Source organism: Protopterus annectens, chromosome 5.part0 (genome assembly GCF_019279795.1).
Source record: "Protopterus annectens isolate FY-2018-M chromosome 5.part0, PAN1.0, whole genome shotgun sequence".
NCBI classification, from domain to species: Eukaryota; Metazoa; Chordata; order Ceratodontiformes; family Protopteridae; genus Protopterus; species Protopterus annectens.
In genome coordinates, this window is record NC_056735.1 from 626,212,061 (window position 1) to 626,230,407 (window position 18,347).

Sequence of the window (18,347 nt, forward strand, 5' to 3'; positions counted from 1 at the left end):
CATTCACAAAACTTTGGGTTTAGCCGCAAGGAGTAGCAGCAGTTAACAGAAAAGTGAAATGACAACCTGCAGTCCCAGAAAGTAATGGTGCTAAGCATGAGCCGCTGCAGAAGAGTGCACGCTGTTAGCTTTTAGTGTCCTAGCTTCCCATAACAAACATTTTGTGAAAAGCTTTTGTTTTTTCTTTTTCTTTTTTGGCCAGCTGCTACTGACTTCAAGCCTTTTACTCTCCTTCTTCTGAGGACACCATAATTTGAGGACACTCTGGATATAAACCAGAGCTGACAGCAGGAACCTCTCTCTAGTCCAGCTATGTAGCCCACTCCTGGAACTCTGTCTCCTTATCTTTTAAACATACCAACAACCTTTCCAATTTCAAGATCAATCTAAAAAATATCTATCTGATACCTGCACCTGTACCTGCACAGCCATCAAAACAGACGCACGACCACCTACTCACTGCAACTATGCCTTTCTCACTCTGAATTCACTAAGACCTCCACATCTTAGCAGGCAGTAATGGTCTAACATCAAAAGAAGCTCTCACTTTAATGACACCATGCTACTAATGCATGCTCTTCTACCTCTACAGCCAACACTTACTACTATTTATTTTCCTGTCTCCTGTCCTTCCATAACATCAACTCTCTCTTTGTCTCTCCATGTCCTTAATTATCCGCCCTGCTCATTACTCCTCCTCATCTTATTCTATTCCTCTGTCTATTTTGGCAGCAGCATACATTATTTCACATGTCCATATATTATTAAAAACATAGTTAATATTTTAAATAAGTATGTATTAGATCGCCTGACATAGGTTATCCTTTCCTGAAAGTGTCTTGTTTCTTGCAGTACATATTGTATTTTTGATCACAATTTATCCAATCTGTTTGTGTTTTATCTGTTGTGGAGATTCTCTCCACTTGTACATAATTACTTATCAACTACTGTAAAATTGTTTTATATGAGTTTTCTTAGAACTTTTCTCCCCAACGCATTGCAAAATATTTACTCTGTTGCAGAGTTTTTCTAACAATTTATATAATTACTTATCAACTACTGTTAAAATACTTTTGAATGTACTGTGGAGCTTTTCTCCCTGGGACTCCATTAAAAATGGGCCATTGGCTCCATCACACTTTCCCGGTTATCAAAGGACAACTAATTAAACAAAAAAAGTAGAAATTTCACTTCTCTGGGTGCATCCTGACCCTCTAGATAGAAAGATGTTCTCATTCATTGGGCAGATGTCCCCTTTAACTGGAGAATGGGAACAACAATGCCAGGACTACTATACTACAGTCAGCTGTTTTTTTTTTCTTTTAAACCATATAACCCTGTGACAAGCTGGGATGACATCATCAAGTAGCATGTAACAGTATCATGAGCAGCCCAACCCTCATCTATGGGGTGATGCATTTCTCACACTGCCTGCTCCAACACGTCAGCCATGATCTTGCAAGGATCCAGTATCACCTCCAGCACTTTCCTGCATCAAATACTTGCCTCCAGCACACCAGCACACACACCTCAAGGAGAGAAGAGAATCAAAGGGTCAGAATTTCTCTCCACCTTCAGCTCCAAAACGTACCTGAGCTGATAACCAAGGGTCACCTAGATTGTAATCTAGGTTGCATCCATCATGGAAGATAACCTGCTGGCATAATGATTAAGGTCTTCCCCTCTCATGCACAATGTACGAAGTTCGATCGTGACCTAACTCACCAAAAAGAACAGAGCTGAGGGCGGCAGCACAGACTCGACATGGTACCTTATACAGGGAAGAGCTAGCTGTATAACCCAACCACTATGAGCATCTACTGTGGTGCCCAATATCCTCATAAGAGGAGAACACAGATCACAGACTGCTTGCCATGTCAGGGCTAGCCACTCAACAGGTTGCATGTAAAATATGGCTCTAGGTGCTTTGGTCATGTTTTTTTTTCCCAAATGTTTTTATTCATTTTACAACACAATAATTTAACAGTATAGTAACAAGAAAAAACAAACTATATACAATTACCATAACAATTAAAAAAATATATACATAGGAGAATAGTTAATATTTCTCTAACAGATTAGACAATTTTGTCCAAGCAATTAAATAATGAGTTATGTTATTGGCCCTTGCTTTTACAGTAGCAATCTCATTCTTACAAATGTATTTCACAAGATGAATAAACTCATCTTTAAAGACAGGAGTAGATTGGGATTTCCAACATTTTAGTAACATATTTTCCTTGCTATAGAGAGGATAGACCATAGTAAAAATGTTTGTTTTTTAGGAATGACTTCAGAAACAGGAACAATGAAAAGGATAAGGGAGTCCAAAATTATAGTTGTCACTCCATACAGCTTTACAAAGATATTTAAAGTCTAATCAAAATGGGGAAATTATTTTGCAATTAACAACCATATCCAGTCAGCATCAGGGTGTCCACACCTCCAGCATTTCATTTCATCCTTCTTGTACATTATTGCTAGTCTATGTGGGGTGAAAAAACACCTATGCAAAAATTTCCATGTGTATACATGCCATAACAGGGAAGACGTGGATTCCTTCACCAGCTATAAACAAAGTTTTTTATCTTTTTCTGAGAATACTTGTTTATTAACTTCACTTGAATAATTCCAAAAAGAAGCATCTGTTTGGCTAAAGTCATTTCTGAGAATGTTATAAATAACAGATATGTATGAAGTGTTCTTGAGTGAGCTATTAATAATTGTTGAGATAAAAGCCAAGATTTTTAAGTTACTCTTATTGTATGCCTCTAACGAAAGTATGAGATTAGTATATATAAAATCCTTACAAGTTTGGATGTCCAGCCAATTGCAATTTTGCAAAACTATATCTGCTAATCAAATAGTCTGCAGAGCTTATTTTATTAGCTGAGAAAATTAGATTCCAGTATAATAGGTCACCCTTCTTAAATTCTAACATTTTCTGAGTATCAAACAATATCAAACATTCATTTGTGTAGGCAATAGGAAACATAATTATTAATAAATTCTTTTTTTTTTTTACTCATGAGCTTTTATTGTTTTTCTTGAAAAATTTAACAATTAAGTACTTGTAAATTATCCAAAAGAAACACTAAAATGTAAATATTAACATAAATAACTAAATATTTACTTTATTTACATCAGCCTGAGTATGAATTAATAAATTCTTAATTAATTGATTAGAAAACATAAGCTTTTTAAACAACAGCAATATATGGTTTGTAAGAGGTGTAAGAACAAGTTTTGACCTTTCATGAATGTATATTTTTAAAATTCATATAAACATGTTTATATGTACTTGAATATATGGTTCATGCAATGTCCTATACTATTAAGATGTAAGGTTTCATATATTGATTTCCAATATGATGTATAAGAAGTATTATTCCAAAGCAACACTATGTTAATAAATGCAAAGTTTAAATAAAAATCAATACTTGGAAATCCTATACCTCCTCCATCTCAGCTTATGGTGTGCCAGAGAAGAGAAATTCTTGTTTTTTTGACATACCAAAAGAAGTTGAGTAATAAGCTATTAATTTTCTGTTTAATTTTGTCAGGTGAGGGAATGATTAGAGCTTGGCCAGTAAATAAGATTTTAGGTAACAGTATCATTTTGATTAAAGTTAGTCTGTCTTCAAATGTGAAGAAGAGTATGTTTCAACTGTCAATATGACTTGTAATTGAGTTTATAAGCTGTTGGTAATTAGATGCGAGTGACTTTTTATAATTAGATTCAATAAGGATACCTAGATATTTATATGTGTGCCCCCTTTTTGATCTAAGTTTCATAGTAAAATTTTTATTCATTAGAAGTGCCTGAGTTTTGTTGTGATTGGATTTTAGAATAGAGATGTTTACAAATAAGTCTAAATAATGTAATAGGTGATCTACTGAATTTTCAATATCATTAGAAGTTATTAATAGGTCATCAGCAAACAGTTGTACATTGGGGGATAATTTGACTGACATTTTATATCCTTTAACACTCTCATTATTTCTAACATAATTTGCAAGAGACTCAATAGCCAGGGCAAAGAGAAATGGGGAGAGAGTACCCCTGTTTAGCACCTCTTAATACTTCAAATTGGCTAGATAGATAAGATGCTGTCTGTACATAGGCTATTGACTTTTCATGTAGCTTTTTTAATTAATCCTATAAAGTTTGGGGAGAAATTGTATTTTTGCAGAACTTTAAACAGATATGGCCACATAGGGAGTTGAAAGCTTTATCTATATCAAGGCTTACAATAGAAAGCTCATTTTTTTCTTGTTTGCTAAGTCTGCTAAGGACAGCAATCTAATTACATTGTCCTTTACCTTTCTGTTTTTGATAAACCCGGTTTGGACTTCATGAATTAATACTGAAAAAATATTATTTAATCTGTCTGTTAAGACAGACATGAACATCTTGTAGTCAATGTTAAGCAAAGAAATTGGCCTGAATGATGTGCAAAGGTTGGGTTCTTTATTTGGTTTTAGGATGGGAGAGATGATAGAATATTTCCATGAGGGAAGGATGCTTGCTATAGTTTTAACTTCTTGGAATGCAAGATTTTCAAGATGTTATCAGGTTAAGAGTTTGTAAAATTCTGGAATTAGACCTTCCAGCCCTGGTGCCTTTTTTGTCTTAAGATGTTTTTATTTGTTCCTTTAATTCTTTAAAGGAAAAGGGTTTATCTATACTATTAAAATTGAGTTTGGATAACTTCTTTTGAATATTATTAGGAAGAAAGCCATCTATACTTTTATCACTTGTAGATGAGTTATTATTATTAATATTCTTGTAATGGTTTTTAAAACATAATGAGATATTTTTTAGATCTGTAATCTAGTGTACATGATTCCTTTTACATGACTTTTTCGATACTTACGTACTATCGCAACCATGATCCAAAACAGTTACTACTGCAGTTGTCATTTTAATGCAAAAGAACTGCATTCCCTGACATTTAGAAAACTATATTAAAGCAACCAGGACCGAATACAATCACCTTTAGACTGAAACGAGTGTTTTAACTCGAAAACCTTTTCCGTTATTTCAAGATCGCTGTAACTCAGAGAAAGGGGAATTTTCCAAGATCCTGCAATTTTGAACTTCGTATGTATTTTCCCATAATCGCGCCTAAATTTCCTCCATGTAGTACTCATCGGACTTAAACAGGAAACTGATAGCAGGAGTAGCCCTATTAACTTACAACTTAAATGTGACAGCAATGAATTATTCAGGGACCTAACAAAAAATGCAGAATATTTAAACCAATGTTTAATGCACATTTAGTTTTTTGGCTCTTTCATTATAGTTTGACTACTTAAGCTCTCTATTTTGAAGAATTTCACCGATCGAATTCAAGGGTGTTAAGCCAGACATAGGGCTCCCTACCACCAAATGTAACTACGAACAATTTTCAGTCTCCCTAGTACTGTGAAGAATGGGAGAACTACCTTGGTATTTCACTTAAAACACTATAAAATATGTAGTTTATTCAGATTATATCATGGAACGATTTGCACGCAATTCTTGTTACAACTGATCCAGATAAATGTTAAAAATGAACGTACGTGTGTGTGTGTGTGTGTGTGTGTGTGTGCGTGTGCATGTGCGTGTGTGTGTGTGTGTGTGTGTGTGTGTGTGTGTGTGTGTGCGTGTGCGTGCAAGCAGGAATGAGAGAAAGAGACTACTTTGACAACATTTCTAAAAATCATCTGGGGAGATACTTTTTTCGGTACCTACATATTATTGTAATGACTCCTTTCTCAATAACATGAATAAATGATGACAGGTTTGAAATGTCTTTGCAATAATACTCAAGTACCCTTTTTCATTTAAATGTTTAGATCTAATTGCAATCCTGTGCATACTTTTGGGATTAATTGAGTAGAACTGTAATCTGATTTTGTCCAGATTAATTGATATTTTATGCTGCATGATATCCTAATATTGCTTGTTCAGTTTACATATGTCAGCTAATGCAGATTTGTCATTTGCTGTAAGTTTTAGTTTTAATTCATCCATTTCTTTTTGTATGTCTACCAGCTTTTTTATCCCACTCTTTCCTTTTATTTATATACCAACTTTTGAGTTTACCATATCAGACTGCCTTTAAAGTGCCCCATTGGATAATACCTGAAACCTCTCCATTATTACAAGTAGGTAGTCTTCGGCAGAAGTTTAAGGGGTCAGTATTATGAAGGTGATGGCATTGTGGTCAGACATAGGGCATGATGTCAGCACTACATTATCAATTTTGGCTAGTAAAGAACTGGTTACAAAGACTTTTTGTCTATGTTCGTCTGCGTGCTACTGATATGATTATGCTGACTAATGTTGCGATATGGACATGGGTATCTGCAAGTGATAAGTGGGTCGAGGACCTAGCTTATGCCAGGGACCCATGCTAATGGTGAGAGGGATGTATGTGCTCCTATTGTCCAGTGTGTGCCTGTCAAAGTCCAGCAGCCCTGGGTCTATAAGCTACTGGCCGGCCAATGTCACAGATGTTACCTTGATAGTAGAGAAAGCTGGACGTAAAACCAATCGACCTGCTAAACATGAACTAAAAATTGCTATACTCAATGTAGGTTCACTGATGGGATACAGCTTGGAAGTGGAAGATGTGATGGCAAGGAGGAGAGAGACTGCGAAAGTTGTCATGACACCCCAACCCCATGTAAAAAAAATGGTAAAAGGGGGTTGATTATGATGATGATGATTTCATCTATCTATGCCAACAAAGCTAATGTGAAAAGGTAAATGCAACAAAGTGCTGTAGCCCTGGATCTTCTAGAGTTCAGTGCTGCTGGAAGATATTCTCAATGGACAGCGAATCTTTTTGATCAAAGTGCAGAATAAAACATACAGCCGTGCTACTATCACTACTCTAGATAGCTGAAGTGATTTTTTGAGCACTCATCTTTTCTACCTCTTCATTGTTTTAATAAAATTAGCTACCTGGTCACTTACTTGGTCACAATTAAAGCTACTGAACTGAATACCCCAGTTTGATATAACCATAACATCAGACTGTTGGGACAATGGTTTGCTCAGAAAGGGATGGCTAAAATAAAATGCCTTGTAGATTAGGGTAACTCACAAAACCTATACTCAGTTACTTATAAAGGCTCTGTTTGGAGGTCTCTTTCTGAAAAACAGTTCAGTGAAATCAACAGCAACCTGCAAGAGTAAGATTACTCATCCAGTCCTCTGGATTACAGAGGTTCGGCCAAAACGCTAATGGTCGGATCAGGAGAAAATGAGCATAGTGATTGGAAATTCTGTTTTTCCATTCCAAAGTTGCAAAATAAAGAAAAGGCAAATGTCTGATTTTATGAGCAAGCAAATATTTTCTGTTCCTTAAGTAAAGGTACACATATTAGAAGCATAATAAATAACAATGCATTTGGGGTGGTGCAACTACCCCAAAATGGAAGTATGGAACATTTTATGCCTGTATAAAATACTAACTTCAGATAATTATTCTTTCAGAAACTTTGGATAAAGGTTAGGTGTAATCATGATAAAATGTTTGCTATTTTTGGGGAGACCAGCACTATGCTGCTCTACAGCCCCCCATTTGCTACAAAGCAATGCACTGAGAGTAAGAGTGGGTCTGGAATGCTATCCCCCCCCCCATCTGTCCTTCTGCTGACACTGGCTAGATCTTGTTTAGTCCACTGCTTCATAATACATCAGAACAAAGCTTCTCTGCCACACCACACAAAGAAAAGTCATCCAAAGCCTATGCCCAGGCCTTCTCCCACTGAGGCAATCATTACTTATAATGGTCTGTGAAACAAAGTTAACTTTTAGAACTTCAGCCATCTTTATCATCAAACCAGTATGTAGCATTTCCTTGCTGAAGCTCCTTTCATGTCCCTGCACTTCAGTTCTTACTATTCCTATTTAAGAACAGTAATTTGCTTTCATTATCCTTTGGATATGTTTAGAGATCTTTGAAATCTTCTAGTTCACAACTCAACATAACTTGCTAAGGTTTAATGAACTTTAAGTCAATTCAGAGTGTTTCTAAAATCGATGCTTGTAACTTCCATATCAACATTAACCCATGAGCCATCACCAATTAAAGCTGTGAAGTATCTCAAAAAATTCTTCTAAAAGACTGATACATGTGAATTATCTCAAAATGTACTTCTAGAAAGAAAGCTAATTCAATTTTATTTTATTTATTTATTTATTTCACATTTGTTATGGCAGCGGTGGTGCAGCAGTTAGCATTGTTGCCTCACAGCAAGAGGCTCTCCTGTTCGATTCTCGGCTGGTGTGCCTTCTGAACAAAGTCTGCATGTCCTCCCTGCAGTCAAGTGAGTTTTAAAAGACATGCAGGTAGGTGCGTGTGTATATGTGTGTGTGCGCACGCGTGCAAGCATGCCTTTGAAGGTTGGGCACCGGGCTGGCAACTTGACACAGTAAAACATGATTGCCATTCAATCTACGGATCAGTGATTCGCTGTAGCTACCCCTAACCGAGACAAACTGAAAGACATCATCATTTGACATTTGTTGACCAGGAATGTCTGACTGAGTTTGCGTCCTTTTTCAGAAAAGGCCCAGGAAGAAAAGCTCCACAAAGTGTTACATACACCATAAAAATGTTTACAAACAGTACAGTATACATGAGGTAATATAACATGCATTATAATGCTTGGGTTCCCACTTGTAGCATGAGATTTTAAAATATGTTATTTACAAAAAAGGCAATAAAACAATGTGTTAAAGTCATTCATATATCTCCAATACTAAGGATTCGCTATTTAGAGGGGAAGTAATGACAATCAACTCAGAGTTTAAGATAACAATTGCTACTTCAAACAATGCTCAGTATGAAACAAAATTAATATTTTCAAAAGAACTCGTTATTTTTCTTTATCAACTTATTTGTACAGAAGTGGCAGACGCATTTTATGTAACTAAAATGGGTATAATGGCTTGTAGATAAGAATGTTTTAGAACTGAATATTGCAAAGTAACAGCACAGACGTCATTCAGCCTCAGAAGTTTCCAGTCTTGCCAGAGTTAGAAAATTAAAAAAATAGTTTTTGCATGTAACTGTATTGCAAATCTCTATATACACGAGCAAATGCACAAAGCAAGTAGATAACCTTATATTTACAATAAAAAGGGACTTGTATCTCACAATTTTCATTTGTAAGCATCATTAACATAAGCATTCTCACACAAGGTTGTTGTCTTTTGGCTTTTCCAGGTTAGGTCGCCACAGCGCAACTCCAGTCTGCTAATGATTGGCAGTAGATTTTGACGAACGCCGAGGTGCCAGCTCGACATACAACCTTCAACGAAGGCACGCCATTTACGCATGTCTTTCGAATGCCCACCCAACTGCGGGGAGGACATGCAGACTCCACACAGAAGGCACTCCCTGCACTCCAGCTGAGAATCGAACAGCAGAACCTCTTGCTGTGAGGCAACAAGACTACCACTGCACCACCACGGAAATATTCTCACACAACAATAACAAAGCAAATAAAATGTAAAAAGTCCAGCTGTTGTAACAATCTGAAATGCTGCTAAAAAGTAAATTGTAATTTTACAACAATACTTCTGTGGCATTATTCCCGGACTACAAAATGCAGGCAAAGCAGCAAACAAAAAAATAAACAAATAATGTCAATCCCAATGCAAATAAAACTCGCCGACAAACTCAGTAGTTTTAAACCACAATTTAAACAGCATTTTATCCAATTCTGGTCCGGTACATGCTCATCACAGGGTTAAAACTTTGTCACTGTATGAGACTATCCAAATCCTCTCTGTAAAGTTAATATTGTCAACCTCTTACTGAAATGACAAAACAATTTTTATACATAACTGCTGCCTGTACAATCCACTAAGCTGCATGTGTGCTTTCTCTTTAGTAACTTTCACCTCTGTAAAATCTTACAATGTACGTGTATAAATTTAACTACTGTTTGTGTATAAATGTAAATAGAAATGTAACTCCTCTGTGTTTGATTGGAACTTAGTGTAATGCAATGTAAGCAAGTGGAGCGTTTCTCCCTGGGTCTCTGCTAAATGTGAGAATTACCCAGTCGGACTTTCCTGGTAAACAAAGATAGATAGATAGATAGATAGATAGATAGATAGATAGATAGATAGATAGACATTCCCAAAAATTCCAGCAACAAGTCCATCTCCACCTGACAGTGACATTGCATTTACAAAGTAAGTGTCTTGCACAGACACAGTGATCAAAGAATCCACTGAGGACACAGCTTCTTCTTAACAAGATAATTAAACAATACAGGTTTGAAAGTTACCTGCATGGCGCTTTTACCCATGCTGATGACCTCATATAATGTAACAGCTTCCACATCTCCATTTCTTAGGTGATCATGGGGAAGACAGGCTCTTCTTGGACTGCTAGAATGTCTTCTGTTTTCAGACTGTTTTCTTATTTTCCGCTTCAGTTTCTAGAAGACATAATGTAAAATCAATAAACACATCTATTTTTCAAATGAGTCACTAATAATTTAATAGTGCTGTAATAGGACTAAAATGTCAACATAGTGCCATAGCTAGAGTAACACTTATCTGCAACAGCATACATATAAATGGTCTTGAGTGACAGTTAGCAAGGACCCATACAACTTCTGACATTTCTATTTTTCAAATCAGCACCTCAGTACCTGTCTACAGGACATATAACATTTCACTAAATATCAAATAATCTAATCGCTGCTGACTGTACTTAAATTATGAAGTCAGCATTTTGCCAAATCGGTACATCATACTAACAAGAAACAAGAGGATGCAATTTTCACAGGAAACACCCTTGTATTTAAAAGTTATAACTCCAAACTAATACAACCTTAAAGAAAAGAGACAGCTTCAAGTTATGAAGTTATTCTTCTTCCATGACACTACACAGCCTCACAGAGTTATATTATGTATGTAGGAGATAAGGGACAAAAACTGCAATGAATCATTTCCAAACACACACACATGCATGCGGGCGCACGCACACACACACACACACACACACACACACACACACACACACACACACACACACACACACACACACACACACACACACACACATACATACACACACACACACACACACACACACACACACACACACACGTGTGTGTGTACACACACCTCACCTACTCCCTGCCTAACCTCCTGTTTGCTCCTAGGCAGGTAGACACAGAAATACTCTTACACACACACTTATAAATGCAACCCCTCACACACTCAGATGCACTAACACACACCTTAACATTTCCTGACCATTAAACTCTCCAGCACTGTAAGAATACGGCCTTTTGACCATTTTCATTACTATTAGCAGCCAGGAGAGGTCATGCTAAGTTAAGGAGCCAAGCCATTCTGTGAATGGCTCAGCTGCACAAATGCCTTCCAGCTGGCAGCTCTGAGGGAGAGCACATGTCTAATTAGCATATGTTCTCTGCCCAGAATGACTCATTAGCATTTATCACAGCCACGCAGGCAGCCCACCATACTGTTACACACCCTCATGTTGCAGCACCATGGTAGGGCTGTCTCTGAATCAAAAGTTGTTATTACAAGGTGTACCCGTTAACTTTTCTGAATTGGCCAGACTGTCTCTGGAAAGTTGTACCTCTCCCATCTGAATCACTCTAGTGATAAACAAATATTTTGCCTACATCATTAATTATGTGCTTCTAAAAACTGATTTAAATATTTTTGGTTAAAGCAGTTATAGTCACCATATCTAAAATTCAATAATTTAAAAACGTAAAACAGGAGTTTTTGTTTTGTTAGCACTAAACTATTCGGCACGAACAGTATACATATCTACAAAATCATTATTTTTGTAGCTCATTTGCTTTCTGCATACCTGTAAAGCACAAAGAAAACAACAGCATAAAAGTAAAAACGTGAGTATTTTTACAAGTAAACAGGATAACAGCATAAAGTTATTCAGCATGCAACCTCATGTAAATGCTGCTGTTTCATATCCATATGTGTGTGTGGTTTTAAACAGGTGCACGCACATGCAAGAACCCGCTCCTGCGCGCGTGCACACACACACACACGCACGCACACACAAGCACACACACACACACACCTAATAGTTTTGCGCTTTATCTATAATGACAAAGACATCAAACATTTTCCTTATTTCTTAGCTAATCAATGTAAAGCACCAGAGCAACAGTGCTCTGTGAATTCAAACCCATTCAGCACTTAATTTTCTATAATGTATTTTTTTCTGAAAATGGGAGTGAAATGAAATAGCAAAACAAAGTTCATGCTTACTTTCATCAGCCAAACATGAATAACTTTAAATTCCATGGCAACACAGGTGAATAACTTTAAATCCCATGGCAACACAAGTTCAAAAGATTTTCTACCCCCAGCTGGCTACAAAATGAGAGATGTGACACTGATAATTTTGTCTAATAAAAAATGTATATTTTGTACTTTTATACTTTGCAACTAAATAAACAATACATAAATTACTCATAAAGTAGCCCTGTTATATCAAACTGAATGATCGTCATACTACTGGAGCATATTCAGTAAATGATGGTACCAGAAGCATATTAAGCATTTATGTTGTATTGTAAACACAACTTTTACAAATCCACATCTGACAGTGTTTGGCCTGACTGAGTGTAGTCATGTCACTTTTAAACAGACAGTGCGGGATAATACACATCTGCATTTGGGGACAGGATGGGTAAGAAATACAGACAGAAGTACAGTGAGTATGCACCCCCTGCAGTGTCAGTGTGTAACTGTGTAATATATGCAAATATGCATGTGTGTGTTTGTTAGAATTCTGAAAGCTATAAATGGATTTAACAAATCTGATATCAAAAACAGTATGTGAAGTTTGTCAAAGATGCACACTTTTGGATATGTGCCACTGAAACGTACCACAGGAAAATGGGGTGTGTAAACTGTAGAGGTAACGTTACTGTTGCTATCTTCTACAGTTGAAAGGCTATGTACTCACATATTTCCCTTGTGGCTTCATCACTTGTGATACAACACTTAACAGTATTACATTATTAATATGCTTTGTTCTCAGAAGGTGAATGGGGTGGAAGACAAGTGTACTTTTTCAGCCATTGTGCAATAACAGTGCACAAAGCTATTATCAATGAAGTGTAAAGTATGGGCAATACAAATGAATTACACAGCACGGAATTGAGAACAGATATACAGATGAGGCTAAATGCTACAGCCAAAAAAGAGGAGGAGAAATATATTATTTAGTTTAAACATGTCCATAATATATATTAAAAAGAGGTCAAATTACAGTAAGTAGGTAAAAAAGTACTGTTGGTCCCATTCACAATTTGTCAGGATACATTTAATCAGATTATATAGTCAAACTTACCTTTACTTGAAAGGCAATCTCCTCATATCACTATACCAACCACATCTGTTTTTGTGACTGGGGGAACAAAAAAAATTACCACTTGCTTACAGACATAGTCTGTCTGCATAGCGATACTGTTAGGAAAAGGGTGTTTGGTCCCCTAATAAGTACAGCTGGGGTTCCTCTTTTCCTAACAATACTTTTAAAAAGGTACACACACACACACACACACACACACACACACACACACACACACACACTCACTCACTCACACACACACACACACACACACACACACACACACACACACGTCCCCTCTCCAAGTCCTTAATCTAACCCTGCCTGTAAACAAAGGCACACACTCACTCACTCACACACTGTCTCTCTCTCTCTCTCACACACACACACTCACACACTCACTCAACCCTGAATCTTTTGTTAGAAATGAAAGTTTCAGCATGACTACCCACTCCCACTTAACCTATCTTTTGATATTTTATGCCACAATTATTCATTCACTTGACAAAACATGGATTTGATCACTTCTAACTCTTGAAAATCCTTTGACCAGCTGAAAGTTTGAAAAAATGCATGGAACACACACACACACACACACACACACACACACACACACACACACACACACACACACACTTCACTCTAATGGTGGACAGCATATCTCAAAAACTAAATTCTTACCAGGAATAACTGCATATATGTAGTATGTTAAGTAGCTTAGGCCTACAGCCAAGTAAACATTTACTCTCAAATACTCTACTCACGGGCGTTTTCAGTGAACTTATATTAAGTTGCCACTTTCCATCCTGTACCACAGATCTTGGAGTAAGTTCATTTTCTCTGCAACAAAAACAGAGTAAACACAGTTGCAATAATGTTTTCACTTTTAATCAAGCTATTTTTTTTTTTTTTTTTACAGTTAAACTTAGTGACCACAAAAAAATTTTTTTTTTAGGATTCGTATCCACTCCAGTTTGATTACATCCATCCCCGTAACACTAATTAACAAGTTTCAGTCTTGGATAGCTGTAAGTGCCAAAGTCATGTCAGAACAATGTATAAAAGTGGATTGAAAATGCAACTCCATATTACACCAGTGAACCATGTTTAAAAAGGAGAAATTCTGTTTAACTCAAAGGGCTCCTTATGAAATACTGACTTAAGAAATACCAAGGAACCACAATGCCAAACATAAATGCCTGAAATATTAAAATAGTGAAAACTTTAAAAAAATAGTTTTTTGAGGGGGGGGCAAGCCCCAGTACCCCACTTGATGGTGACAAGCCCTCTACATCCTCCAAACTTATGGTCACACAAACCCAGACAAGGGAGAATCACCCTACACAATGACAACACAGCTGCTGGACACACAGAAAGTGCACTGGCAGTCATTTTCCATGGGAAATAGTTACTGGCATTCTGTCCCTCAGCATCTTGTGCTTCAGGCATCTGAATCTTGGGGAGTTTGATCTCAGCTAGCTTTAAATATCAAAATGTTCTTGAGGGATTCATTGGCCATTCTTAAGCCCAGCATCTCCCGACATGTACATTCACCTTTAAGGCAGTCCCTTATAGGCTGCTGTGCACATATTCAAACATACTCAATACACACTGCGGTGGTGGTGCTACGGTAGCGTTGTCGCCTCACAGTAAGACGTTGTCCTGTTCGATTCTCAGAGCGTCTTCTGTGTGGAGACATGCGTGAATGGGCGGGCGTACCTTCGTTGAAGGTTGTGCGTCAGGGCCGGCAACTCGGCACGTAAAAATCTACTGCCAATCATTAGCGGACTGGAGTTCCGCTGTGGCGACCCCTAACTGGGAAAAGCCGAAAGACAGAACAACAACTTAATACAGTCTCGTCTCTGCAGGACAATATAATGAGAAGATATCCTACACATCAGATTTTAAAAAAAAAACTTTTTAGGATGCTCTTTGGTATGGTGCTCGGTAAAGGGAATGTACTTCAGCCCATATCAAAGTGGCTGACAAGTCTAATTAGCTATTTACTATGGTGGAATTGCACAAAAAACTAGTACAACACAGGGTATCTAAATGACCCAACTAATGCCTCTCTTCTTGTTCTATGAATATTAAAGTAGTATCCTAATTGAGATTACATACAGAAACATTTCACAGTAATGACCATATTATTTGTCATTTCTAAAACTGTATTTATTTATTTTGCAACTTACATGATGTACAACCTTCATAATATTTAGTGTTAAGAACTAAACATCACATAAAATAATTTGGTTCCTCTGGCTTACTATCAATGCTATATCCACTGTCATTGAAGCTAATTAAAAGAAATGGAGCTTTCTACTAACCATCTCAGCAACACTTCTACACTTTTTAGAAGAAAAACAGACTGCATTTGTTTAAGTTTTCAGTTTTAGAGATAAAAAGAATGACTCCAACAGGATAAATTCAGTTGCAGACATTGCATAGTTGCAGACTTTGTAAGTTGCTTTACCCAGTGATTAAGTATTTTTACTCATTCGAGTTCATTTCATTTTGCTGAGCAAACTTAGTTCAATGGACATGGAGAAACATCAGTCGTCTTCATCAAATAGTGCCAAGGGATTTTTATTATCTATGCACATCACCAAAACTCAAGGTAGTAGAAAATTAGTTTTATAACTCATCAGAAGGGCAGTACATCAGACATGTTACACTGTACAGTTAGTACAGGAATATGAACCAAATATGGCTGGTGCCAGGACAGAACTCACTGCCTTCTGACCTTCCTTATGTCAATGCTTACGTGCAGCATGCTGAATTGCTGATGCTGTAAAAAGAATTCTAACAATGACTTAAATGTATCACGTCTAAACATATGACTAAATCTGAAGTGCTTACAAAACTGCAAAGAAAGCTGTAAAGTAAGACACATCTATCCAGCATGTGTGACACACATTACAATCACCCATTTAAATTCACACCAAACTCAACTGCTATTGTTTGAACCAGAAAGGAAACAAAGAAAATAATCTGCATTATAGATACTTGCTTACCTGGGTGACCATGGTAGTGCAGTGGTTAGCATTAACATGTGGTTATCACAGCAAGAGATTCTCCGGTTCGATCCTCGGCTGGGGTGTTTTCTGTGCGGAGTCTGCATGTCCTCCCTGTGGTCGCGTGGGTTTCCTCGGGGTGCTCCGGTTTCTTCCCACATCCCAAAAACATGCTGTAGGTGGATTGGACACACTAAATTGGCCCTAGGTGTGAGTGTGTGCATGTGTGTGCCTTCAGTGGAAGGTTAGGCGCCGGGCTGGCAACTCGACACTGTAAAACGCTACTGCCAATCATGAGCAGACAGGTGATCTGCTGTGGCGACCCCTAACTGGGAAAAGCCAGAAGAAGAAGAAGAATAGATACTTGCTTACCTGAAGTTTTCCCGTAGTCCTTTCCATTAAATCCCACCTTACTATTATTTTTTCACTATCATAACGGTTACCTCCTGTCAAGCATGCACTGGAAACTCTTATAAACTAAATGAAAAATTCTCCTCAGTTTCTGTGTGTGCAAACTGGAAGCCAAAGTGCGTCTGGGATATATCCTTTCACAACAGACATTACTTAATGCTTATCTAAGCAACGGAGGCAAAACAGCTTCAAACATTCCACTGATTTGATATGAACACATTTCACATTCCTTGAAAGGGTAAAAAGATGCACTCATCTGCCAACCCTTAGAGGAATACAATGGTGACTGTGACAGACAAAATGACATGTTTGGCAACTGTCAAGAAACTGTTTAATACGTTACTTTTTTTGAACTTATGCTGTTTATATATAAGCTCAGCAGCAGTCAGAAAAAGTAAAATCAATAAGTAACTAATTCATATTTTTGCTTGGCTAGAACACTGCTGAAATGCAGAACGTCAGTACTTAATCAACATGCATTTGTATCTTTTTTCTGGGACCACAGATTTTGAGATGTGTCTTTTAAACTAGTTATCCTAAATTCTTTCATGGTGATGGAGGTTTATTTCTAACAATGCCTAGGATTCCTGTGGGAGATTGAGGTGGTACTTCTTTGAAGACTGGCCTTTTTTTGCCAATTTCATAAAAAGTGAGAGTTTTCACTGTTCTGCTGTGAATTTGTTCTTACCACTCTGCAGCAGATAATCACAGAACACGACAATGTTTTATTAATAAGTGTAAACTATACACGGATAGTAAATACAGGCTGTCGCTTTAATCCATCTAATATAAAAACAGAGTCGTAAGGAACTCTGTGCACATCCTGCAGACAGGTTTAACAGTGATGCAGTGCAAGAAACTCTGGAGCCCCAAAATCTAGACGCTATTAACTGCAGTCCCATGTGATGCTGTTAAATATGTTTTCTTGTACAAAAAAAAAGAGATGCGAACTGTATAGCTGCTGTGTGCTGGGGGTGCATGTAAAACATGGTTTCTAGTCAGCAGAACTACAAAAGATTTAGGAAGTCAATCTGTCAATGGCAGCTAATGAAGCAAACTCAAAACCAGTATCACTTGGGGACCTTACCAAAATAACACATACCGTAAGGGTTGTCAGCCATCAGTTGCAACATACATATCCGGGTTTAGACCAAGCAGGTAATATGATGGTCAGGTCTTTATTTGCTTTGCTCTTAAACCATTTTTAAGGTGTTCAGTTTTAACTCTTTCTTTCTTTCCATGGGCATTTCAAGGAATCTGCACGTATCCACTGTTTTAAGAAAGGCGGCTGTACAGTCTTGAAGTACACACAGGCCCATGTCAGTACCCTGACCACCAAGAGAGCTCTTTAAAAGGTTGTCATTTTGTCACTTGTTTAAGTACTCTCAAGAAAAAAGTTACCTATGCAGTAATAATTTAGATTTTAAAAAAAAAGTTACCTATGCAGCAATAATTTAGATTTTTGAGATGATTTAGATTTTGAGACTGATAAAGCAATGAGCTGGCATTGATGAGACGTGGCTCTTGACTCCCTGCAGCT

The 18,347-nt window shown here is 37.2% G+C and overlaps 1 protein-coding gene across 3 annotated transcripts in view; it reads right to left on the reverse strand.

Annotated features, from left to right (window-relative positions):
• The window catches only part of LOC122802711 (cohesin subunit SA-2-like), a 1,740,876-nt gene that overhangs the window by 1,486,891 nt on the left and 235,638 nt on the right, over positions 1-18,347 (reverse strand). For all 3 annotated transcript variants that reach the window (XM_044072465.1, XM_044072464.1, XM_044072463.1), the window contains exons 3-4: positions 14,147-14,222; positions 10,300-10,452 (exon numbers count right to left, since the gene is read on the reverse strand). In XM_044072465.1, the coding sequence (XP_043928400.1) occupies positions 10,300-10,452; positions 14,147-14,222 (229 nt within the window). The remainder of the gene's footprint in view (positions 1-10,299; positions 10,453-14,146; positions 14,223-18,347) is intronic.